The following is a 25,305-nucleotide window of genomic DNA, read 5'->3' as shown; positions in this document are numbered from 1 at the left end:
CAGGTTTGAAAACAGCAGCAATGGTACACTTCTGTTCTGGTAGCAGCCTACTGAATTCAGAATTAATATTTTAAGGTTTTATTTTCTCTCCTGAGGCAAAGGAAAAATGCAGAATTACTTCTCTCAAATCCACCTATCCTTTCCTTTTTAAGTCCTCCGCTTTGGAATAATTTGAAAATATTTCCATTTCTAGGCTTTATTTTTAGTGAAGAAGAGATTTTTAGAGTTTTTAGAGAGTCCTTTAGAGATTTTTTGAATGCTGATAAATCAGTGTGTTGTCCACCTACACCATTTTAAGCATGAAATGCTTTTTGTTTTTAAAAGGGATAATTCGTGAGTACATCCAGCTTTTAAAGATCTCCTTATTACTTACCATACTCTTCTTATCTGCTTTTTGAATAGTGTACCCAGTAATGGCAGCATTGCCATCATCTTTTGGTGGCTTCCATGATAAATTTACATTCTCTCCCCAGACATCCTCAATAGTTACAACCTCTGGTGGGCCTGGGCGATCTGTAATGAAAATATGACATATTCTACTGTTTGCTTTCTCTATCTTTTTCACACACACATCTTCCAATTAGTTTGATTTCTTTCTCTTTCTTTAAAAAAAAAAAAAAAAAAAAAAAAAAAAAAAAAAAAAAAAAGATGTGGTTGCAAAATATAACTTTCAAAATTGAAGGAATGTCAGAATTAGAATAAATTTAATAGTTAAAGTTGTGCTGCAGGTTTTGCCTATTATGTAAAGGAATAGATTGTAAAAACAGAAAGCAAATATGTTTTCTTGTCTGTCTTTCCTACCTTCATGTACTTTCAGCATTTAGCATTTCTTCCACACTGCATTTATGATAAAATTACTATGACTTTGCTACCATTTCTGTCAATGGGTACCACTCAACAGGAAAAATCTTGCATCCTGGATAGACAAGAACATGAGGGGCTTAACAGAGGAAAAAAAGAGACTGGCACATTCCAACAATGCTATGGTGTATGGAGTTTCCAGAGAGACCGCAATTATTGTGTCCAAGTAATTGGACATGGAGAGACAACATCGCCAAGAAAGAAGTTAGGATTCCCATTTTCCTGGAGCCTTGGAACAGCTGGATTAATTTCTGTGTCTCCAAACATACCAACGATCTGAATATCTATGGTAGCTTTGTCCACCAGGTTCTCCACCTCCACCTTCATGTCGTACTCCCCGGAGTGCCCCCGTTCTGCCTTCCTGATGAAGATGATGGTGTCGTTCTCGGTGTTGCGGATGTTGATGTCGTTCTTGTCGATCGGAGACCCGTTCTTCTGCCACGACACCTTTGCTCTTGGTTTTCCCTGCAAGGAGCCAGGAAACAAGTTTTGTATGATTTTTTTGGTGAGGAAGAGGAAGAGAAGGAAACAGGTTTGTTTCCCATTTTTCCCAAACAGAAAATAAAAACTGTCCTGAATTATTTTTAAAATTATACACTATTTAGAGATGCAATTATACTTATTCACCTAAAGTATAACTTTATTTGCTTTTCTATTTGCCCAAGAGACTGAAAATACTTGCAATTTCTGGCTATATTGGGCAATTATCTTTCTGGCTAAATTTGACAAATAACTTCCAGTTTTCTGAAAGAAAAGGAAGAAAAAATAGAAAATAGAATCCACAGAAAATATAGAACAAAGTATTTCACTCTCTGGAAATGCTTAAATTCTCTACACTGCGAGTGAAAGAAGAAAGTGATAGATTTAACCCCCAGGGATTGTAAACTGTCTTCTTTCATTACAAAGGAAGTTGTAATAGCTGTTAGGAAGGCTGGATTGATCTCTTTTGCGTGCCATTTTTTGTGTGTCTAAATGCCCAATATAGGTGCTTAAAGTAGAGTGAATTTCACCTGCTTGTTTGTGGGATTTGCCTTCCACAGGCAAACAGTTTGCAGATGCTGTCTGAAAAGGGTAATGTCACACCATTTTGAACACCTTATCTTAGAGAATAACCATTCCTTTAATTTCTCAAGACAAATTTATCTTGCAGTGTATTTGCTGATCAAGCTTTTATGAGGCTTTTAACAGCCTCTGTGAAGCTGAGTTATGCACACTCAGTATCTTAAAATGTGCACTCATGAAATAGAAATTAATTCTGCCATAATTCTTTTATTCAGAAGCAGGGCCCTGCAAGGAGAGAGGCAGGTGCTGTTTAAAAGATATGGGAATGAATGTTAACATTATGCTGAGGGAAAACATGCTACGTATTTTAGAAATAGTCATATTACAGTTGTGATCTCAGGGATTTAACAGTTGCATTCTGCCCGCTCTTCCCCTCACTTTTCCTCTCTCATGAGAAGGAAGTCATTAAAAGCTACTGTTTCACTCTTGATAACTATATTTAACTGCTTCCAGTGCAACCCCTTTGCATTGTGCTAACAATTATCTCATGTGCAATGTCTACTGTGAAGATTTTAAGTGTGCTTTGAATGACAGATGACCAATCTGTCTGAGCAAATTACCCAGTTCATTACTTGGCAAAACATCATTTGTTTGAGATGTCAAACCAAAAACTTTCAAGCGCATCTGTAATTCAGAGTGCTTCCACACCTGCTTAAGTTAGCTCACTGGCCAAAGTTACCCAGAAAACAGTTAAAAAGCAGCAGGAAAGAAAGAAAGGAAGGAAGAAGGGATAAAAGGAAGAAAGGGAGAGAGAAAGAGAGGAAGAGAGAAAGAAAGAAAGAGAGAGAAAAAGAAAGAAAGAAAGAAAGAAAGAAAGAGAGAGAGAGAAAGAGAGAAAGAGAGAGAGAGAAAGAAAGAAAAGAAAAAGAGAGAGAGAGAAAGAGAAAGAAAGAAAGAAAGAAAGAAAGAAAGAAAGAAAGAAAGAAAGAAAGAAAGAAAGAAAGAAAGAAAGAAAGAAAGAAAGAAAGAAAGAAAGAAAGAAAGAAAGAAAGAAAGAAAGAAAGAAAGAAAGAAAGAAAGAAAAAGAAAGAAAAGAAAAAATAAAAGAAAGAAAAGAAAGAAAAGAAAGAAAAGAAAGAAAAGAAAGAAAAGAAAGAAAGGAAAGAAAGGAAAGAAAGACGAGAAGAGACTTTTTCTATCTGTGTTTTTAGTTCTTACCTGGAAAGGAATAACAAGATTCACAGTTTCTCCAACTCTTCGAGTATAGGTTTGTTTTAAGTGTCTCGGTAGACGAATCTTTGGAGGTTCTAAAGAAAACAAAAGTTTGTGTTAAGCGTTAATCTTCTTTTCTAACGGAGGCAGCACTTGTGTGCCTCAGTATAAAAAGGAGACAGTGTGGTCCAAAATTCCCAGAAGTGCCTAATGAGTGAGGTGTCCTAAATTTCTTGGTCCTTCAACATTGCATTCAGGACACCATCAGCTTTTATAACATCAAATGCTACAATGGTAGGACTAGGTGGGAAGCTTAGAGCAACTTAAAAAAAGCATCACCAAGTTCAAATTCTGTGAAAAAAAAAGCCCTGAAAAACTGAGAAATACAGGCTGAGAAATGAAACAAAATATGACTTTTTTTAAAGACAATTTCATGATTCCTAGCCACCACACAATGGCTTTGCAAGGCCATATTATCAGTTACCACTAACAAGTAAGTATTAACCTTAAAACCCCCCAGGTATTAGTATGGAAACAGGGTATTTGTGGGTAAGTGCAGGCAGCAGGATCTTACCTATCACTTCCTTGACTAAAATAGGCTGTGGGTGGTACTTGGGCTCACTTTCACCAGCAGCATTCACAGCTTTTACTCTCACAAGGATTTTCGAGCCAGTTGGAAGGCCATTGATGGTAAACTTCGTTTTGTCTGTCAACTCTGGGTTAGCCACAATCCATTCATCGGCTGGTTTAGGGAAGTGAGGGAAGGGGGACAAATCCAAAGAACAGGGAGTTATAAATACATCCAGAGCATGGATGAGGAAAATTACAGAAAAATAATAGATTCATTATATTTTAATGAATGATTCTGTTTTGTTTTTCTAAGTATGCTGGAACACAATATAAATTAACTTTCAAATGTAGGAAGAATGTTTCAAACGCTAAAAGATTTCTGCTGATTACATATTTTTATATTTATATAGCTTTATATAATTGTACAAATATTATTAGAATATATCTATAATGTAGGTGTACCAGAGAGAAAATTGGTTATATTTTTTAAATTCAGCTAGAATAAAACAAGGGAGGCAAAGAACATATTTCCAAAAGCACTCATAATTGCTTTAACAGCTTCCTTGGAGAGAAATGGGTTTTGAGTTTTACATTTAATTTCAATCAGTGCTGAGTACCCTTAAAAGTATAACTGAGAAATAAGAGAAACACAGAATATTTACACATTGCAATGAAATGCCATCTCTCCTCATGCCTTTAAAAGAAGGAAGGCTGTGTCAGAATTATTCACATAATTACAGCATTCTTGGATTTTTAATTCTACCCCAGGCGGTCACACGAAATTCACAGAATGATCATAACAGTGCATTCTTTCAGAATAACTTCAATTAAAAACCTTATTTTCTTATCCACCCTGTCCTCCCAGCGTAGACTGTCCTAACACTGCTGGCACCTGGGCACTGGAGGCAGATTTATGAACTAGCAAGTCAGGATCAATACCTCCCACATTATTTAAAGCTAGCACTGTAGAATGGGCACAGAAAACAAGAGAACTGTTATGAGCTGGAGAGCCCTGCAGATCTAGAGCATGGTGCTGTGGTACATTTTCAGAACAGAGTGTCTTGCTTTTAGGGATTAAGTTTTCCTTCAAGCTTCTAGCAGAAAAAGATTTTAATCAATGACTATTTCCAAGTACCTTCCCCTCCCCTTACACCTATGCTGCAGAAAAATCTGTAGACTGTTGCCTGTAAAATTCACTATCAGGAATTATCTTTACTTTATGAGAAGAGTTTTTCTTTCATTAAAGAAGACTTATATCCTTTGTGGAATACTGTACCTTCCAGGTTAAAAGGTGGCTCCCCCAATTCCTCAGACAGATCTGTCGATATACCTTGAGAGAATCCATCTTTAAAATTAATCAGAGACACCCACTTTCACACAGATGGAGCATTTTGTCAGTGGTTAGCAATTCCTGTTAGTAAGTATGCAAAGATTGATGCTGGGCTTAACAGATTTAGAGAACCCATATTTAGGGAGACTGGAGGGAGAAAAGAGATGGAAAGAGGGCATCTAGATCACAGAACAGTGATATGTGATGCCCACAGGAAAGCTAAAGGATGAAAGAAGAGGAGGATATAAAGTTGGATGAGTTTTTGGGCCCCAGAATAGCCCTAGAAATATGAAAAGAAAGCGACAAAAGGAACACTTGGAGAAGAGAGAAATGAAACAAAATGATAATGAGAGAAAGTGTAGGAGAAGAAAACACATCATAGAGGAGATTAAAAATTCAGGGATGAATTCTGAGTAAGAGACAGAAAAAAAGAGGTCTTGGAAAAAAACTTGCAGGATACAGAGGAAGAGAACACATTTAGCTAAAGGTAACATAGATAGAAGATTAAAGAAGACGAGACCCATGGATGATGACAGATAAGATGCAAACCCTAAGGCCTTGTTTCCTGGACAAAGTTATCACTGCCCTGGATTTCCTGTAATCCTGGAGCTGGCCATTTTTGGGATACTAAAAATACTATTCTAGTTTCTTTGCATAGTCCTAGATTAGTACACTGGCTAAGATCTCAGCCAACAGAAACTCTCTGAAGTGCCTATTTACTGGCTATAAAACCTGATCATCTGCAGGTACAACAGCCTGTTACAAGCAGCTAAACATATTGTCATGGGGAACATTCAGGCTGTGCTCCCCAGGCTGCCCTCAAAATGCCCCAAAAGAACTGTCAGCAGCACGCTTTACTAGGGACTGACTTTTACAGTATCAATAGTATTTGGTCTACTCCATGTCTCCACAGCAAGAGGGCCAAAGCTGGATATTGTAAACCAGGCCTGGGGAATTCTCTCTCTCTCTCTCTCTCTCTCTCTGTATTTTATATTCATGTTATTCACACCTATGCAGTGCTGGATCAGGATACCCATGATGAGACTTCATTTCAATAATGTGCACAGAGTGGTACATGGTTAAGGACTCCAAGAATTCACCACACTGACACAGTTATGTGATTCTGACTAAAGGGAAATACAAATTTTGCAAACCCAAACCAATGTTTATGATACATTATTATTCTAAATTATCTTTATATATAGATATAGTCTTCCTATTGTCAGCTTGTGATTTCTCCTAATGATTGCTATGTTAAGGAAGACTCTAAAAAACCCTCTTGAAAACTACTTCAGTGACAACAATGAAAGAATGAAGAATGTAAAAACAGATGAGTTTACAAACAGATAACTAAGAGAAAAAAGCAGCAGAAAGAATATAGACAGTCATAAAAAGTATCTTGAAATTAAAAAGAGTTATTAAACATTACAGAAAAATTAGTTTCAGGCAGAACAGGCACTGAAAGGGCTGAGAAAAAAGAGGCAGTAAGATATTGCAAGAAAGGAAAAAAAACCTGAACAGAGAGAAAAAGATGAATAATCCAATAACATGGCTTCAAAATTGGTATTTTAAAATTGGCATTTTAAAATTGGCATTTTAAAATTGGCATTTTCTACATAACTTGCGTCTTCCTAAGCATTTTTATAACATATATACATAATGTCAATTGTGTATATATAGATGTATATGCATATATAGGAGGCATATATAGATATACATGAACACTCAAAACTATGTAAAATACATTGTACCCATTGTATTTTAACTGAGGTGGGTAACAGTAAAATGACAGACTTGGCTGCCATTTTGTTGTATCTTCATATGTTTAAAACCTATCTGGAAAAAAAAAAAGTAAAGAATTTGTTCCATTTAACAGGTATACAATGTTCTTCTGTCTAACAGCCTTTTAAAAACAGATTTAGAAGATTCTTTCTCAAAGCCATACTTTGAATTAACCTGTCTGTATTTCTCATCCTCTCTTATCACCTAATTTGGATATCTCATACTGTAATGTACTGTAACTTTTAACTTTTCCCTGCCATTCTACCCAATGTTAAACAAAGCATAATAGACATCATACCCTCAAGTCCTCACATTGACAGTCCCCTTAATATTCCCCTACACCTGCTCTGTGCAGTGGAAACAAAATAAGAACACTGTGTCTTGATGGAAGACTGCATGCTTACTCATTCTGAGCTGTTCCCGCAGCTCCCTCCCAATACACAAGGAAAACCCTTCCTACCATTCCAGCTGTGTCTGCCTTCAGGTACTCTTCTCCGGGTCTCTGAGTTTCTTGCAGTCCTGCTCCTTAAAGATATTCATCTCAATACTACAAGATGCTGAGTGTTCCTGAGAAAAGCCAGTGGTTCTTCACACCCTCTCCCACTCGCCTGAGAGAGAGCTGAGTGTACTCTGGTGCCGTGGCACCTCACCACATTTATGACCTACTGTTTTCCTGGATTGTCTGAATCTGAAATGTGACAGCATGAACGACAGGTTCTGTCCCCTCTTTTGTCTTCAGGCTATGGACTGTGTTTCATTGAAATAAATGCCTTCATGGACAACAGGTTTTCAACCCTTCACTTGATTTACAGCACAGTTAAGAGCAACAGCAGTGGAGCTGAAGATAAGTGTGTCCCCTTCATCACATCCATGACATTGCTGCAGCTGATGTTATTGGTCCACAGAGGCTGGGTATTGCACATACCACTCCAGGCTATTTGATACTTACCTGCGTTCTGGTGGATTTTACTTTTTGAAAACGGGCTTCGTCTGATACTAGTTCAGAAGAAAATCTGCTGGAAAATACTGAGTTTCTGCTGCTTGACCACCAAAGACCCTTAAATACAATTTATATTTCCCTGTTCCCTCTTATTTTACTCTCAAAAGTTAATTCAGTCTCCCTTACCTTCCTCCTTCAGTTCTTAGATATTTTTGTCTTAAACGGACATAGTTAAAGATCCCCAAAACTGCACTGAAATTTTGGAGAAGTTAAGTATCTAGACATGGACTTTGCATGCCTAGGTGACTTCTACAGGAACTGTTGGAGAGGCTGTTCTCAGTGTTGGCAGGAGTGCTTGAAGTAGCCAGTTAGTGATAGGTCAACATAGGGATTGCCCCTAAAACCCAGCCAACCTGAACATACTTTGAGCCACACTTGTAGCCATTCATTATTTCCTACTCTTTCATCCACCAATGAACTCTTTACTGCCCTGACTCTCATTTAGCATCTGAAAGAGGGTAGTTGTTAGCATGGTACACTACAACATGTTACATGGCTTTTGATTTGGATTTCAAATCAAGTGTAAGATGTGTTGAACCACAGTCAGCGGGTGACGCCTGGAATACAAACCAAGGGAAGCCTGAACACAACCCTGCTCCTTGAGGTTTTCTGCCTGATTAGTCTCTGCCTGACAGCCAGAGCACCTGATACCTGTAGAGAAAAAGCGGAGAAAGTCTCACCCACTTTCCCAGTGAGGCAGGTACCCCGGGCGTTCCCACTTACTTCCTTCAAAGCAGTATTCCACCACGTAGCCGTCCAGCCCTGCCGCCCCAATCTGGTCTGGTGGCCTCCACTTCATTGTCACCGAGGTGTCGGTCACGGTGTCCACGGCCAGCATGGTTGGGGGGCTGGTCACAGCTGAAGCAAGCAGGGAGAAGGAGGAACACTGTTGCAATTAAAGGTTTACATTTATGATCTGTGTTCCTCTAGTTTAGTATCACAGTGACAGGCTGTCCTGCCCACCAGGATGATTTCCCATCATCCCTGGCACGTCTTTACCAGTTAGGACCACACTAGGAGAAAGCAGCTACCTCATCCCATATCTGCTCACAGCCTGACCCAGACATAAATTCTTCCTGCTGAGGAGAGAGAAGGACAAGCAGCTGTGGGTGGTAGAGCAGAGAAGTTGGGAGCAGTGTATTCTACCTCAGCAGGGATGTTCTGGCAAGAAGGGAGCATGCTGGAGCTGTAACAGCCCCCTCCTTCCTCCTCCTCTGCATTCTGGGGGTGCTGCTGATCAAGGGGGGAACCTTTGCTGATCTACAGAACAAGATATCTTTCTTTTACAGGGAGTTTTAGTCATTACAATAGTTTGAAAATCTGTTTCTTTATATGAAAGGGCCACTGAGTTAGCCTGTGAATGGGAATGTGAATGACAAAGCCTTCTAGTGTCACACTAATATAAAAAATGATATAATTAGGTGACCATAACAATGTATTAATTGTTATTTTCTAAATGCATACCTACCTCCTTGCTCTTGGTTACTTACCTAAAGGAACAAAGGACTTGGAAGGCATACTTGGCTTGGACATGCCAATGGCATTGACAGCAAACACACGAACCTCATAAGCAACACCTTCAATCATTTTTTTTGGCTCAAAAGTTGTTTCCTTACACAGTTCAAAATTCAGCCTCATCCACCTGGAGCTCTGTTTCTTTTTCCTCTCAATAAAATATCCTTTTGACCAGAAAAGATTTTGTTGTAGTAAGTGATGGTATAAAGGTCAGTAACAAAGGGTCTATTCTTTTGCTTCCCAATGACATTTTTTTATCTGGATATACTTCGATATCCCCTTCTAGCATTGAGTGATTTAGGGATAACTTTCCCATTTATCTGATAGTCACCTGTTTTGTTTTCATTGCCATATATGAGGTTTTTTTGGACTTTACTTAGAAGACTGCTGTGTTTAGTTCAGAGTGAGAAGGGCCTGGTTCTACTGACCTCTGGGCCCTCTGACATTCATCTTGGTTCAGTGTATTAAAGCAGTTTACTCAGCAAAGTGTTTCTGAAATTCCTTTTAACATTCAAACTGGCTGATAATAGTTCAAAGTTCAGTTTTACACCAGGTTGTCTTTCACGTAGGGGGATTGATACTGTGGTAACACACAAAGTGAAAAATCCCCAAGCATTAGAAAAACAAGTGTCTGATAAAGTCAGAGAGTAGGTAGAGCATTCTAGCTGCTGGATATTCCCAGTGCCAGTTTCCAGAGCCTGAGCTAAACTCTGATCCTGTTGCATCCACTATTTGGTATTTGCTTCTTTCATCTATATTAGAGAGTCGTCACCAAAAAAAAAAAACCCATAACAACAAATGTGTGTACCTAAAATGGGTGATCCACCATCATTTGCTGGAGGTTCCCAGGTCATAATACACCAGTCTTCACCCACCTCAGTCACATTTGGTGCCTGAGGAGGATCAGGGACATCTGTTTTAAACAGAGTAAATATTATTAAAAAAATAAATATCTTTTTTCTTTTTGCACAGGTTGAAATTAGAAATGTCAAATAAGAAACAAACTAAATAGTTTTTTGAGGTGGAACAGGAATTCCTAATGAGGAGAGAGAGAGAGAAAAAGAATTTTAGTGGATCCTGGCTGGTTAGGAAGGGATGAATGCCAAGGTCTTCTGCAGGGTCGAGACACTTGAGAGACTCTCAAGGGCAGAGCCCACAGCCACAGGGAGAGTGGAGAACCACAAGTGATCAGGGCAACCTGAGGCAATCAGAGAAGTTTGGCCCCTGGCAGCAGTAATAATTAACTCCTACTTAAATCCCATCCAAGCTCCCACTCCCTTCAGTGACACCCAGCCTTAATATCCTTGCATCTCAATTCCACGCCTGGCAATGGGGACAAATAGGAAAACGGAAGTTTCATGAGACTGTACCACAGTGATAAAAGACATGGCTCATGGGCACTGTTTCACACGACTTACCAACCACTTTAATGTTGATCAGAGCTGTGTCCTCTCCAGCCTCATTCTTCAAAGTGATCCTGAAAGGACCCGAATCCTCCCTCTCAGCTGCATCAATGACCAGGCAGCTGCTGTCTGGGTATGATTCTGCCCGTATTCTTCCACTGTCTGTGACCATCTAGGAACCACAGTGAGCAGAGGGAAAAGTCAGCTTTTCTGGATTTGAGAATCAAAATACTCAAAAATCAAAATTTGGAAGTAGTACAGGTCCCTTCAACAAAAACAAAGAAACTGTAAGAAAAACCACACCAAACCTCATAATTTTGGTCACCTAATGATGAGGAAAAAAGACAAAAATAACTAAAATCAGTAAAATATGGTGATGGTTTACTACTCAGTTGAGCCATTGCATCACAAAGGACTAGGCTTCTCCTGTGAGAAAGAACACAATTTTGTCAACACAACATATCATTAATATGATGGAAAAACAATAGGTGATTCTTCCAAAAGTCAGATCAAAAGTAAGGCGATCACTTTAAAGGTCAGAGGGATTGCAATGGTCAGTAGTTTCTCCTCACAGATTTCAAGTGCTGTCACATATTTTGGAGCAACAGCTCTCCTAGAATAATTCCCTATTTGGACAGGACCACAGTGGTGACACTACAATTCATATTTGAAAAACAGTGGTCACACATTTGACCAGATAGGTGTGATGCATGCAGTTGTGTTGACATGTCCCACTTTCCACATATCACAATGAAAATTTAAATGTGAAAAGCGACTATTTTGGTATTTACACAGCCAGGGACTGATCTAAGCAGAAGTTTTGCATTAAGACACCAGATGCAAGACCCCAATGGCTCAGCCTATTGTTTCATTTGAGACTTGAACTCCACTGGAATTTATCATTTACTTTCCAAAAGCAGACCATGACTTTCTGCCAAAACCTGGCAGCCATTCTGGGCATTGAATGTATAGAAGAAGCAGTATTTGGTAAATTTTCACAACTTTTCTTCTGCATCGCATATATCCTTCTCCTCTTCTATTTTTTTATAGTAAACCCATAATTTTTTCTTTATTAGTTTCAGGCTTTCCTTAAAAACACCCAAAAGATACTAAATAATATTATCTGTTTTACCCTTCTTTTTTGAGAGAGGAGCATTTTTAAATACAGGGCATCTCCCCCTTATTTTCTGCCATTAAAATCAGTGTCTTTAAAAGGCTAAAGATTTTATTTTGAAGGAAAAGGCTCCTTGTTAAGCTAAATAAACATCTACAATGACAATGTACCTTGTCCCCTCTACTCCAGAAGACTTTTGGAGGTGGTTCACCAGTGATGGGGATCTCAAGTCGTAGTTTGTTTCCTGCCACTACTGTCACAGTGTTATTTTCTCCAAGACCATCCAGGTGAAGTTTAGGAGGATCTGAAAAAGGAGAGAGATTTTTCAAGTTTGACATATAGCTGCTACTCTGAGAGTTCAGTGACCTGGCACAGGTCTGAAACACACAGAAACATGCTCTATGTATTTATTATTTTCTTGGTATTTTTAAGCAACTGAATTTTGTTTCAAAGAAAACTTGTGAAGAAAAATCTATTTAAGAAAACAGTTGCCGGATGAAAAAGAAATCATGGCACCATGGACATTTTGGAGTAGTAAGACCATACGAAAAAACCCACAACTGTTTCCCTGAGGCAGAATTGTACATATTCAGGTAACTTCTGAGACCATTTTCCTCTAAGTGGCTCTTGAGAATTTCAGTTGTGGGCTTTTTTATGGCACATTTAACCATGCTTCAGCCTTCACTGTCCTTACAGTTTAAAAATTTATTAACCCAAATCCTTTTCTGAAAACAAAATTATAACTTTTGTAATACACTGTGTTTTGAGAACAACTGATTAATATCCTCTTGCAACTTTTTTTAACATATTAGAAAAATAACAATGGTCATTCCCCTCTAGTACCACTTTCTGTTTCATTCTCCCTAAATCACACCAATACTTTCTCTAATACAGATACCCCACATCTCTCAGGTTCAATTAAAAAACATGTTTTCTAAAACTTGGGTTATTTATATTGCTCTTCCTTCGACTTGCAAGTTGCTGGTTGCAGTTAGAAGCTGGTGAGGCATTGCTGTGGGAATAGTGAATGCCCTGTTTTACTTTTGTTTGAAGGACTGGGATCACTAACAAGACTTCTGCTTTGCTGAATGATTCAAAGCTGGGCAGAACAATTTTTCTCTCTAGATGGCATTTAATGTTCTTAGTGAACAGGTTAAATATGTGCTTATTCTACTATTCTCTTATCAAACTAAATCACATTTTGCAGTGTTAGCAAGCCAGTTCGTAAAGATAGCAGTGTATATCTCAGAATTGGATAGCAGCAGGTGTTTTACACAAACTCTTCATAGTGATTTAGGTTTTAGGAACTCAGCCTCAAGAAGCCTCCCCCCGGAGCTCCCCCCAGCACATAAACTATGAGCAGATCCTGAGCACAGGCAAAGGATTCTCCCAGCAGCTCAATTGCATTTTGCCAAAGCAGCAGGTCTGTGTTCTCTCTCTGGTGGATGCCTGCTCAGAGGATACAAAGTGGTTGTAATCAGGGGCATTTCAGACTGCTTTTAATTCCCAAAGGTCACAGAAAGATGCTCTATGCAGGTCACAGTGGAGTACACTTACCCACAATATGTACTTTGCATGGAATATTAATGTTGTAGGCATCTGGCACAAACATGTATTCACCCTCATCATCAACAGCAGAAACTGGTATAACAAATCTGTGGATTCTGTAAAAGATTTGAAAAAGACATTAATGTAAACTATTTTTGAAGACTGCTTGAAGAGATAAGAAAGAATTAGTGAAAATTTTAGGAGATCTGTGTAAGTCTGTAATATTAGTGACTAAAACGTCCTTTGCTGGTTGCCTAGTGGCATTTTAGGTGATTAAATACTGTGTGGTTTGTACAAAATATTATTGAGACAACCACTAAATAATGTGACTATTTTAATATTATTTGTTTGAACACAAAACAAGAAAGATACAGTAGTGTAATCTTTTTTACACAGGGATTCTATGCCGGTGCTATTCAATTGCAATTTGGTTGTTCAAGAAAAATCTGTACGTGATTCCATAGTGGGAATATTCTGACTTTTGCTGGATCATTTTTGTGAGTTATACAAGCAGGAGCTATGAGAAAAAGAGGCATAGAAAGAAAAAGGAGCTGTATATTTTTGATAGTGTCTAAGAATAATTTTATTTTTCTGCTTAATATCACATACCAACTGCAATGGCAAGAAAAATCATTAGCTTGAACTTAGGTGGATCGAGGATTTGATTATTGTCCTCCACAGCCAAAATACACACGATTAAAGGAAGCAAGGAGACATGGCTTTTAGAATAAATATGTCTTGAGGGTCAGAGGTTAGGCTTGATTAGCAGAAAATTTTTGGTGAAGTAACCCACATACTGGCACATCTCCACAGTGTCATTCCACCAAAAGCCAAGTCAATACACAACAGACTTACCTTCCTTTGTGATAAAGCTTTACACGGTCACTAGCTTCAATCAGCTGCCCGTTTTTGTACCATTTCCCTTCCACATTCTCAGATATCTCACACTTCAAGTGGATTTCCTGTCCCAGCCTCACAGTCTGGTCTTCTAGTGCAAGTGATATCTTCAATGGTCTCACTTAGGAACACAGAAGCAGGTACATTAAAAAATGATGATGGAGCTCAGTAACCATGAGGGATAATTTCCAACTTGATAATAAAACAGCATGAATTGGTCAGGGTGCCAATTTGTACAAAATAGTCAAGAGGAGTATGAGTATTGCAAATAAAAATGTACATTTGTGCATAATGCAAGCTAACTTCAGAGGATGGATCAGATACCTTTTGTTTAAAAACACAAGCACTTTAAAGAGATACTGCATGAACAAAGCCAAGAAGGCTACAGTCATGTGCTTGTGCCTAGGTTTGGCTTTCCCGTGCAAACCAGAAAGGACTGAAGAAAAGTAGATACTTTCCTTGAAAATTTACTTTTGTTGATTTATTGTACCTTTGGATGGATTGCTTTTGTTTTCCATCTCAACGGAGTGACAGGAAGTTAACAAGCAGAACTAATTCATGGCCTGCCACTGCAAAGAGTGTCTAAAGGGAAGTCACTGTTCTGGAGATTCACAGTGAAAAAAAAGGTGTGGAAGGTACGTCTCCTTTTCAACCCCCAGGGAAAGTCAAGAAAATTGTTCATTTCTGTATGCCAGCATACTGTGACATACGAATTCAAGATCAAGGTGGATGATACTCACAGTCAACTGCAAGCTTGGCTTCTGATTGCCCTCCAGTTGTCATTACTGAGTAAGTTGCAGTGTCATTTTTGGCAGCTTCCTCTATGATCAAAGTGTGTTTTTTACCCTCAACCTTAATTCGATATCGAGATTTAGGATCATCGGAAAGTTCTACGCCATTTCTAAACCTAATGGAAAACAAAGAATTTTTATTTCTCCAAAGGAAGTCCTGTGCAAGTCAGACTTCCATAGACTGAAACTTCCAGAGAAGACTTTACAACACTATAAGGCACCAGAAAAGCTTGAACAAACTCATCCATGAATGTATAAGCATATTTTTGGTGTTGCTACATTTTGGAATAAAATTTTATTGGGATTTTCTTAGTGATTTTCAGGTTTACTAGTGTAGGAAAATCTGCCCACATATTTGCCCATGACTAAAAGCTTCTGGGTTTTATTTTCATGGAAGCTGTCCAAAGCATGTCTTACCATTTCACGTTTGCATTCTCCTCAGACACTTCACAGCTCAGCTCTACTCGTTCACCAACATAGGTGCTGGTATCCTCCAGGCCTTTGGTCACCAGAATCGGGGGATCTTTGGAAAGAAAAAATTACAGATTTACAGTCTGAGAGAGGAAGCCAAGTGAAAGAGATTTTCTAAGTCATGCTGTAGAAGGCAATATAACTTTCAAGTTCTGAGTATCAGTGCAGCCTTTTCTGCCTTAAATCTGAGAAGCTGTTGCTCTTTAGAATATTAGCAGAAAATTTGCAAAATAAGAATGACATTTCTTCATATTAATATCTGTTTTGCTTTGGTAATCAACACCATGGGAGCAAAGAGAGTGAAGCTTCCCATTCATGACTGTTGATAGAGTCTTCCCTCAAATCAGCACAAATGGAATGAAAACTGGCTTCTAAGAAAGCCCAATCTGAGGGCACATGGACAATACCAGAGTCTTTAGATACCAAATGTGGTGTTAGGGGAAGCCAGTGCTGTGACACACAGGTCTCCAATATGGCTTAAAATTTTGAAGGGCACCATAGCCCCAGTAGATCCTAATGCACACTATCAAGTCGACTACACCCACATTTCAGCCTTTTCACTATTGGATAAATACAGGATGAGGGAAAAAAAAGGCCAGGGATCACAGAAATACCAAGTGATCCTAACAGCTGCTGATACAAATTCAAAAATATACCAAACCAGAGCCTCCCTCTTCATTTCTGTTGCAGCCAAAGAAGCTACATCAATTTAGGGTGGGTAAAGCAGCATGAAGCTGGCATAGTTACCTCTCACAAACAGTTCTGTGGAGCATTTCTCATCACCAGCTGTTACATAATAGCGAGCATCGTCTGCCATGGTGCAATTATTGATGAATAAAATTCGCTGGTTACCTTTGTGCTCAAAAATGTATCTGTTTGGACAGGAATGCAGCAAACACACGTTAGCAAAACTTCTGGACCCCTTTTGTTTTATGTAGAAAGTGTTGTAGGTAATTTTAGAGGCAAAAATTCTGGGGTTTACACTGGGAAAATTATCCTTGAAGCAATTTCAAGTTTCAACAGAGCTGGCATAGACTTCTAGAAAAAAAAGAGCTGTGGTGTAGAGTGACAATGAGCTGCTGCTGTTCCAAGATCCCAGGTCTGGGTAATATGAAAAAAAGAAATTAAAAGAAAAAAAAAAAAAGAGAGAAACTGGAGTCAAATGATGGCAAATAAAATGGAGTCTGAAACTTTAGATGAGTAAAGCTGAAAATAACCAGTAAGAGGACACCATCACTCATTCCAACATTTTTGTGAAGTGTAATAATAGCCAAAGCAAAGAAGTTAATATTATTGGTAGGCCAGATGGCACAAGATATCAGTAATGGGATATGGGGTTTTGGTAATGGGATATACAGCCTTTCACCTTTATGTCACCAGTTTAGCTCTGTTCCAGGTTTGAAATGACCAAAGCTCGTTAGCATCTGACAGCTGCTTCAGCAGCCTGGTAGAAATGCACTGGAGCACTCAATCCAGCCCCTCCTGCTGGAGAGGAATCCACAGAGCTGCCTGCAAAACACCTCTGAATTGCTCATGCGGGGCATGATATAGGGGCTAAAAAAAGGTACTCCATTATCCATTTTGGTTTTTTTGTAATCAGGAGTTTAAACTAAAATCCTTTACTGATTTCAACAGAATGAAGGAAATCTACCCCATTACTGTAAGAGGCTTTGTTAATCACGTTTTAAAAAAAAATGGTCAGAGGAAAATTTGTCTAGGAATTTGTGCTGCTGAGAAGCATTTGAGGAACATTACATTGTTATGCACATCTTTCCCAGGTGTATCTGACTGTGGAATGGGGTTTTCTGCAGCAGGTTGTAAGATCTGGTTGTGCCCACAAAAAGGACTGGGCTCAACTTCCAGGCATTGCTCTGCATGTACTCAAATGTCTGCACCTGCACTTCTTCTAGGAAATGCCAGAGAATAAACCAGTATGCAGGTGGTGCAGGTGAAGGAGCTTGTGTACACTAGACCTGTTGCTCATAACTGACAGTGCAGGTTGTTGACTTCAGTGTGTCAAAGTTAACAGGGTACTGGAAGCTGAGACAAACCTCACACCCTTTTTCTTGGGTGGTTTATGAGCCAGGTATGTGATGTCAACATCTCTGCTCTTATCACACAATTACTGTAGAAAGATTGTGTCTACCTCCAGACACAGGACCAAGGGCAAGTGATTTATTTACTCCCACTGCCTCCTGATTTTTGAAAATCTACTGAGTAGGAAATTGTGCTACTTCTGTCTTGAGATTAAGGAGGCAATCTATATTACATTTAGCCTACAGTGGACTTTTCTGGTCCTGAGCAATATAGCATCATTTGCACACCCTTCACATCTATTGAAATCCAGAAATAAAATTATTTTGTGCAACTTGAGCAAAGAGAGAGATCTATGCAACACACTTGTCAAGGGAGTACATGTGTATCCATTTTATTGCTTACATATGCTAAGATCACTTACTTTGCACTTGGTCGTATTTCTTGGCCATTTTTATACCACTTGAGTTCCACTGTTGGATCTGCTAGCTCCACCATGAACCTTACTTTACCTCCTTTGTCCACCTGGTATGCAGGATCAAGGCCTTTGGCAAAAGCTGTTGTGGAAGCCAAGTGTTATTATAAAATAAGATCAGAAAACAAGGATATGGATGCTGAAATGACATTGCATAAATCTCATCAAAGCTGTCAGAATATATGAACACAAAGTTATGCATATTCTCACACTGGTCTGCATGGAATCATCTAGAAACATTAGAATAAGCACAAAGCTGTGCAGATCTGGTTATCCCGACCAAGTTCAAGCTGGTATCTGTACAAGACTTTGCAGTGTGACAGTATTCCAAATAGGACCAGGTAGATGCACCAAATTTAATACATAAATAGAAAAAAAATGAATGTTTAGTACCATAATATATGTTATGAGGTGATTTAATGGATGAGGAGAGAGAGTGTATCAGGCAGCTGGATTACAGCTGGATTTGTGGAGGACTTCACTCACATAACAAGGACACCTCCAGGAAACTGGTGGCACAGCAAATGTATACACTACATCCAGTTCTGAAATGCTGTCCAGGAACAAGCAGGTGCCACAAGAGTATAATGGCAGTGTATTGTATTTATATGTGTGTACAAACATATTCTGTGGCATATACATGGTTTTTATATATGTAGATATATAGATATAGATATAGATATAGATATAGATATAGATATAGATATAGATATAGATATAGATATATGTAATTACATCTCTCATGTTATTCAGTAGGGTAGATGGGGAAAGACAGGCCCGAATGTCATCACGCAGTGCAGGGTGGAGGGTCTGTAGTACAGCTGGGATTTCTGAGCAATGGAGATTAAGTGCAAAATGAGATTATGAAGAGCAAACACTGCAAGTGCTTGGAGTGGCCTCTGTTGAGAGCAGAAGATACTGATGGTAACACAAGGTCTAATTTCTGTGTTGTTTGATCATGCAACACCTTTCCACACACCTGGGGGACATTGTTCCAGAGGGAACCAGTGTTTGTCTGAGAGGGCAGGATGCTTTAGGTAAGCACTGAGTTGGATAAGGCGTTTACACTTCCACCGTGGTGGACCAACGCTGCCTGCTGATTAACTGCTTGCAGGGATGAGCTGCAGCGTGGAAGTTCCCTTGTGTGGAAGCGAAGCCTATCTGTGTTTTGAGGTGAAGGGCTGTGTGTGACCAGCGAGCAGAGGAGTGTTGTGCCACAGCCATACCTGCGCTCTTCTTGACCTCCCTGCGCATGCGCTTCAGGCGCTTCAGCATCCCCCTCAGGTCGGTGATGCCGTACTGGAAGGCGATCTTCTCGTACTCGCTGGGGTTCGCGTTCTTCAGCAGATCCCACACGTCCACCTCAGGCTCCTCCTCTTGCTGCTTAACCTCCCTGATGTCAGCAAAGTGAAATTATGGGAGAAGAGTTAGTGAGGCTTTATCACACCATAAAAAATAGGCGAAGCTGAATCTATGGTGAGGCTAGAAAAGCTTTGACAAAAATTTGAAGGCTGCCATCATATTCTTTTTATTTCACTCAGTATTGGTGGAGTAGCTCACAATGACATTCACACCTTACTCTACATTTCTTCAAGGCAGAATTTGAATGGAAGTTTTAATTTTTCCTTTTCTGATACGATCAGTTATGGGAATTTTTATATTGCTTTGATGGTTAAAAAAAGTACAGTTTGAAAATGTAATACCATGCAGGCTAATCCCATTTAAATGAGTTTCACCTGCTGTAATTTGAGTGGAATCAATCACAATTAATGATGGCACCACTGAGTCTAAACTGTACATTTCAAAATTAAACAAAAATGTTTTGAAACCCCGAGTCCTTGTAACTGCTTCTGGGGGTGACTAACAACAGGACATTGAAATACAGGAGAATCTGTGTCTGTTACACCAGTACTTCTCAGCATTGCTTGAAGTTGTCAAATGAATAGGAACTGGAGATTTCCACACGAGCTTGGACTTGAAGGATGCATCTGTTTGCTTCCATGTGTATCCCAGTCTTAAGGGCAGGAAATGTTTTCAGAGGTCTGTGTGAGGAATCACCTTTACACAGAAGTTTCAATACTGTATTTACTATCTGCAACTCCAGGCTAAGACAACCAATAAAGAGAAGTATAATTATTTTAATGGCAGCCATTAAATAATAGAATAATGGAAGCATCCTACAGAAAATGAGAACATTTCAGATTGACAATGTAGCTCAAAAAAGTGAACTGCTAGAACAATACTGGAATTGAAGAAGAAATCTAGATTTTTCTTACTGTAAATCATGTGGATCAGATCAGAATCATTCTGATTTGATATAGCTTATATAATAAAATCAGTACTTTTGAGAAATAAAAAAACCCAACAAGTTTTGCAGCGAGGCACTGTTATAGCTGAGCTTTATGGAGTCTAAGAGAGGAATTTCTTTGACATATACAGAAATAGCACTAAAGATCCCTGAGAATCTCTGCATGATTGGATGAGGAACCATGGAAACCACTTTGCTGTTTAGTCCATGACATTTATTAATTTTCATAATATGTCTGTTATTTTAAAAAGTAAGAGAGGTTCTCCCTGAGTAGTGTTTCAAATACAATAATTCCGAGGCTGCAGTGCTAAGTTAGACAATCTCAGGTACAAAATTTTATATTTTGTTCCTTTTATCCATGTTCATGCTTTCCGGAGGGTGACTGCACAGCAAGTGCTGCCACTTCAGTGAGATTCCTTCTGTGTGGGGCAGATGGAGATCAGCCCTCAGACACCTGTAAAAGCTGAGACCCCCATGGGGCAGCACTGTCCTCTCCCAGGACTGGCTGCTCACCAGTGTCTGCCCATGCCAAGGAGATGTGCACTCTGGAAATCAAAATAAAGCTCCCCTTTAGATCAGGCAGGTTGAGAATGAGGATCCCGGTTTTCAGCCAGAATGAAAGAATCAGTTTCAAGCTTGTTCTCCTTTTGCATAACTGGAGAACATATTTTGATGCTTAGAGCAAGCCAACTTTGTTCGGAGACCTCAGTAGTTTGAGCTGAGGCCAGAGGCCAAACAAAGCATGGTATTTCCTAAGCAGACTGACCACGCCACGAAATCACCTTCAGACCTCTTTCCTAAATATGTGCATTTTGTTGCAAGATGTACTTTAAAAAACCAAAACCAACAACAGCAACAAAAAACAAAAAACCACCATGACCACCAAAAAAACCCACCCCAAGCGACCAAAAAAACCCACAGCCCAAACAAACAAAAAAACCGACCCAAAAAACAACCAACCAAAAAAAACCACCACCAAAATAACCAAAAAACAAAAAAACCCAAAAAAACCCCACCAAAAAACCAAAACCAAACCAAACCAAACCAACAAAAAACCAAAAAAAACACACACAAAAAACCCCCCACAAAAACAAAAAACCAAACCAAACAAACAAAAAAAAAAAACCCACAAAAAAACCACCAAAACCCTAAGGACCTAAATATTTGAGCAGTTTTCAGATGTTGTGCCTCTTGGAATTCCATGCTGCTACTGATCCACTGCACTGACAAAGCATTCATGGTGTGGCTTACTGAGATAAGGGTTGACACATCTGCCTGCCAACCAGCAGAAAATTAGAAAATAGACAGTATATTCTATGCATTTAGGTTTGTTGTTTGTTTTTTTTTTAGAAAAAAAACATGTTTCAAGTAGTATGAACCAAAAGGGAAAAGTTCTAGGTCTTTCCTTGGTCATACAACCATAAACTAAAGAGAACCTCCAACATTGCCTGTTGTAAATTTGAAATGAAACCATGGATTTGTCTTTGTAATAATGGATGTTAATATCCACACACATGGATATTATTATCCACACTGTGGCTTAATTAACAATTTTATTCAATTAAGCTCAGATATATGAGGTTGCATTTCAGGGCCTGAAGCAAGGTGAACCAATTTGACCAAAGTCAAATGATGGTGTCTAAAAACTAAATATTTGCTTTATCCATTAAACACACAACAGATATACCATGTTTATACGGCTGTACAGTATTTATCTTACAAATCTTAAGAATTAATTGTTAGTAAAGTGATAATATCTCTTGAATCACATTTATCTTTCCACAAAACCACCAAGAACTCTCACATGCAACTCTGATGTTAGTACTGAAACACCACACAGGTGGTCATGAGAATGGGCATGGCAAGTTTTATTAGTAGGATGAAAAGACAAACTAAAGGTCCTAATTAGGGATGAGAAGATTGAAAAACCAAAGACCTGGTGGATTGGAATTGGTCTGGGTAATTCTTTGTCTACTTTCAGCTTCAGCTTCAGCTTTTCCTGTGTGCTTTAGTTGCTTAAATGCTATCCTCACCCTCATACCCAATGAGCCATTGTGACCTTTTAATGTAATTAATACTGTGGATTTTCCTCTTTCAGAGTAAGTGGTAGATGAGATAAAGGATGTAATTCCTTTTCCAGTTCTCTGTGATCAGCTGCCATTGATTTCCACGGCATACAGAATTTCTCTGCTTGATTTTAAAAGATGATGAATTAACTATCTTTTCTTAATCTGGTGAAAGACTAAACTGGGGTTAAGATCTGAGATAACTAGAGACATAACTATCGTAACACCAGATCTGCAAGGCAAATGAGAGAAACAGGTACCCCAGTTTTTCTCCATCAAAAAATTTGAGTTAAAATATCACTGAGCATTTGTGCAGAGATTTGAAAAAAAAATGCTACAAAGAATTATACCAATATCTACGACTTGAAAACATGATATATGATGTTTTCATATCAGAATGCTTATAAAATCAAGTGAAGATTTATCCACAGAGATAAATTTAACCCTTCCAGTTTTTTTACTTTTGCACCAGACTCAATTTTCTGTACTGCTCATCCCTGCGTAGGAAATTTCTCCCCTCTGCCTCCCATGCAAACACAAAAGAAATAGCAAGTGAACTAAATGTTATTAGTCTCTTTAGGCTGAGGCTCATTTTTTTATCTCAGCGCACTCAGATCTGAGGTTTCTTTTCTGCACAATTAGAGGTAAAATTAACTAAAATTTGCATATTATACTATGAGAATAAGAATAGTTAGAAACATTTACAAGTCGAAAGGCCACAAAATTCTTAAGGAGTTATTGATGCTACACCTGACTGTTTCTGTGTGCCAACCTAAGGGTTTGCAATCCACACCTGCTCACTGCATCACTTGGTTCTCACCTACGTTTCAGGAGACCACTAAAGTCAAGTTCTCCTGCATCCTCTTGTCCTTCACCGCTGTTATTAACAAAAAAAGATCAAATCTTTGTTTAATACAGGAGAACTTAGACAACACACATTGCAAACGCTCTACACTTCTCATACACCCAACACTGTCCAGACACACAAATAATTGTATAAAATCAACACAAACTTGTATGCTTTTTCACATGGATTATGCTTCTGTAGGTGCTTGTGAAAAATAACACAAAGGTTTGTATTGCTTCTTCTTATACTTTGATGGCAAATTTTTGTAACTGAGTACATAAATTTGCCAAGTTTTGTGTTAGATTTCAGTAACACAAACAAATGGGAGCCAGACAACACAACCAGCTTTGTTTTTCATTTCCATAGTGGATAAAACAAAGGGATTGTGCTGATCTCTTGCTGTGAATACAAAACAAAGATTTGCATTGCTAGGTGATGCTTTAACAATGCATAGCTCTGTCAAATACTGATTGAAAAGTACTTAACCTTAAAGATTTAGCCTTCCTCTAAATGAAGGGAGAAAACATTTACAAAAAAGAATAAAACGGTACATTTTCCATTTTTACAGATAGAATCACAGTCCTATGAAGGTGCACTTCTTTCTATGATGTGATCTTTAGCAGAATTACCTAATCATAGAGCACATGTAGACAAAAGAAATGCCCTAAATATTTATAAAAAGGGAAAACCAGTGCAGATTTTAACTGAAATGAAGCCAATATTTAATCAAGCTTTTACATGCATGATATTACTTAGAAAATCAGAAAATACTGAGATAGCTTCATCCATTTGGGCAGAGTAGTTATTGCGTTTTTTTTAAATTTTGCTACAGAAGGAAATACACCTTGGATGTAATATCTTTTGTATTTATCTTTAAATAAAAGCAGTTATCTCTGAATTAAAGCTTTACTTGTAAATTGATAAATTGCATTCATTATCTGTTTGTAAAATATTTTCATTCTATATATATTTTTAATATATTTCATCACAGAATGATGACATCTATACTGGTTAGAATTGCTACTTTACCAGAAAGGTTATAAACCTTAAAATATAATGCTTTATCTCACATTCTCTGTACTATACTATTTGTTGTTTTCCCTTACTGATGGTATTTACTGTTTACTGTAAGGTAACAAAGCCAGATCCTGTCTTCTTGAAATCAATGTGAATTTTCTCTCTGCCTTTAATCAGTGGAGGATTGGGACCAGGAACTTTCATATTGTGGCTGACAGCTTTCAGGAAACATGCAGTAAAATATTTTAGTGAATGAAAATACATTTTTAAAAACCTCAAAAGAAACATATATTTAATTGACTTGAATATTCAATCTTCCTTTAAATTAATGACACTCGTAATTTCACAGCAGGGGTAATTAATATCATATGTAGTATCTATGTGTTGTAACAATTTCATTCTACCCACCACCAATTACTCTAAATCCCATTTCTTGAGTCTATATTTACAAAAACAGTTTTATAAAGTACTTGATACAATTTTCTGACACAAGTTCTGTGCATGCTACCAGTATCCATTACTGAGGAGCTTTATAAGATCACTGAAGTTACCTTCTCTTGAAAGCAGATCTGATGTCAATGGATGGAGCAGCTTGGGAAGATTCTAAGAAATAACAGTAATACAGGAATTAAAAACATAATTTGAATCATTTATGTAATCAGTGTGATTTGGAATATGAAATTTTTTCTGTTTCCTGATAAGTGACCATCATCTGTGCTTCCCCTTCAGAGTTAGGTTCTGATTCCTGCAAAGATGCTCAGTGCTAAGTGTACCATTTCTCTGAAGTATTTTCTGCAGTTCTGTGTAGGAAATCTGTTTCTCTGATGTTTCTCTCCGTTTCCCTTCCTGCTTTATTCACAGGCTCTGGACTTTTTGTCTTCTCACTTCCTATGTTTTCTTCCCTGCTGGCATCTTGCACACTCAGCATCAGAGGAAGGAGAGAGAGAGCTGTCTCCTCTACAGCTACAGACTCATGTTGATTCTTGGGGCAAGTGAATTGCCCTTGTGTGAATTACCCCTTTGGGACAGCCTGAATCAGATTAAATGGTTCTGATCCACAGC

At 38.4% G+C, this 25,305-nt stretch overlaps 1 protein-coding gene across 9 annotated transcripts in view; it reads right to left on the bottom strand.

Moving 5' to 3' along the window:
* Window positions 1-25,305, bottom strand: part of MYBPC1 (myosin binding protein C1) — a 72,330-nt gene that overhangs the window by 12,353 nt on the left and 34,672 nt on the right. For 5 of the 9 annotated variants that reach the window (XM_063395678.1, XM_063395682.1, XM_063395684.1 and 2 more), the window contains 20 exons: window positions 24,795-24,846; window positions 23,200-23,256; window positions 19,232-19,398; window positions 17,955-18,087; window positions 16,244-16,368; window positions 15,443-15,548; window positions 14,975-15,141; window positions 14,193-14,355; window positions 13,347-13,453; window positions 11,960-12,093; window positions 10,691-10,847; window positions 10,081-10,185; window positions 9,248-9,436; window positions 8,481-8,615; window positions 8,328-8,408; window positions 4,922-4,990; window positions 3,650-3,817; window positions 3,082-3,170; window positions 1,131-1,326; window positions 374-513 (listed from right to left, as the gene is read on the bottom strand). In XM_063395678.1, the coding sequence (XP_063251748.1) occupies window positions 374-513; window positions 1,131-1,326; window positions 3,082-3,170; window positions 3,650-3,817; window positions 4,922-4,990; window positions 8,328-8,408; window positions 8,481-8,615; window positions 9,248-9,436; window positions 10,081-10,185; window positions 10,691-10,847; window positions 11,960-12,093; window positions 13,347-13,453; window positions 14,193-14,355; window positions 14,975-15,141; window positions 15,443-15,548; window positions 16,244-16,368; window positions 17,955-18,087; window positions 19,232-19,398; window positions 23,200-23,256; window positions 24,795-24,846 (2,540 nt within the window). The remainder of the gene's footprint in view (window positions 1-373; window positions 514-1,130; window positions 1,327-3,081; window positions 3,171-3,649; window positions 3,818-4,921; window positions 4,991-8,327; window positions 8,409-8,480; window positions 8,616-9,247; window positions 9,437-10,080; window positions 10,186-10,690; window positions 10,848-11,959; window positions 12,094-13,346; window positions 13,454-14,192; window positions 14,356-14,974; window positions 15,142-15,442; window positions 15,549-16,243; window positions 16,369-17,954; window positions 18,088-19,231; window positions 19,399-23,199; window positions 23,257-24,794; window positions 24,847-25,305) is intronic. The other 4 variants (XM_063395685.1, XM_063395683.1, XM_063395679.1 and 1 more) reach the window with 3 other exon arrangements.

This window comes from Prinia subflava, chromosome 4 (genome assembly GCF_021018805.1).
Source record: "Prinia subflava isolate CZ2003 ecotype Zambia chromosome 4, Cam_Psub_1.2, whole genome shotgun sequence".
Classification (NCBI taxonomy): domain Eukaryota; kingdom Metazoa; phylum Chordata; class Aves; order Passeriformes; family Cisticolidae; genus Prinia; species Prinia subflava.
Note: the sequence above shows the minus strand (reverse complement) of the source record. Positions and strands in the feature narration are given on the sequence as shown.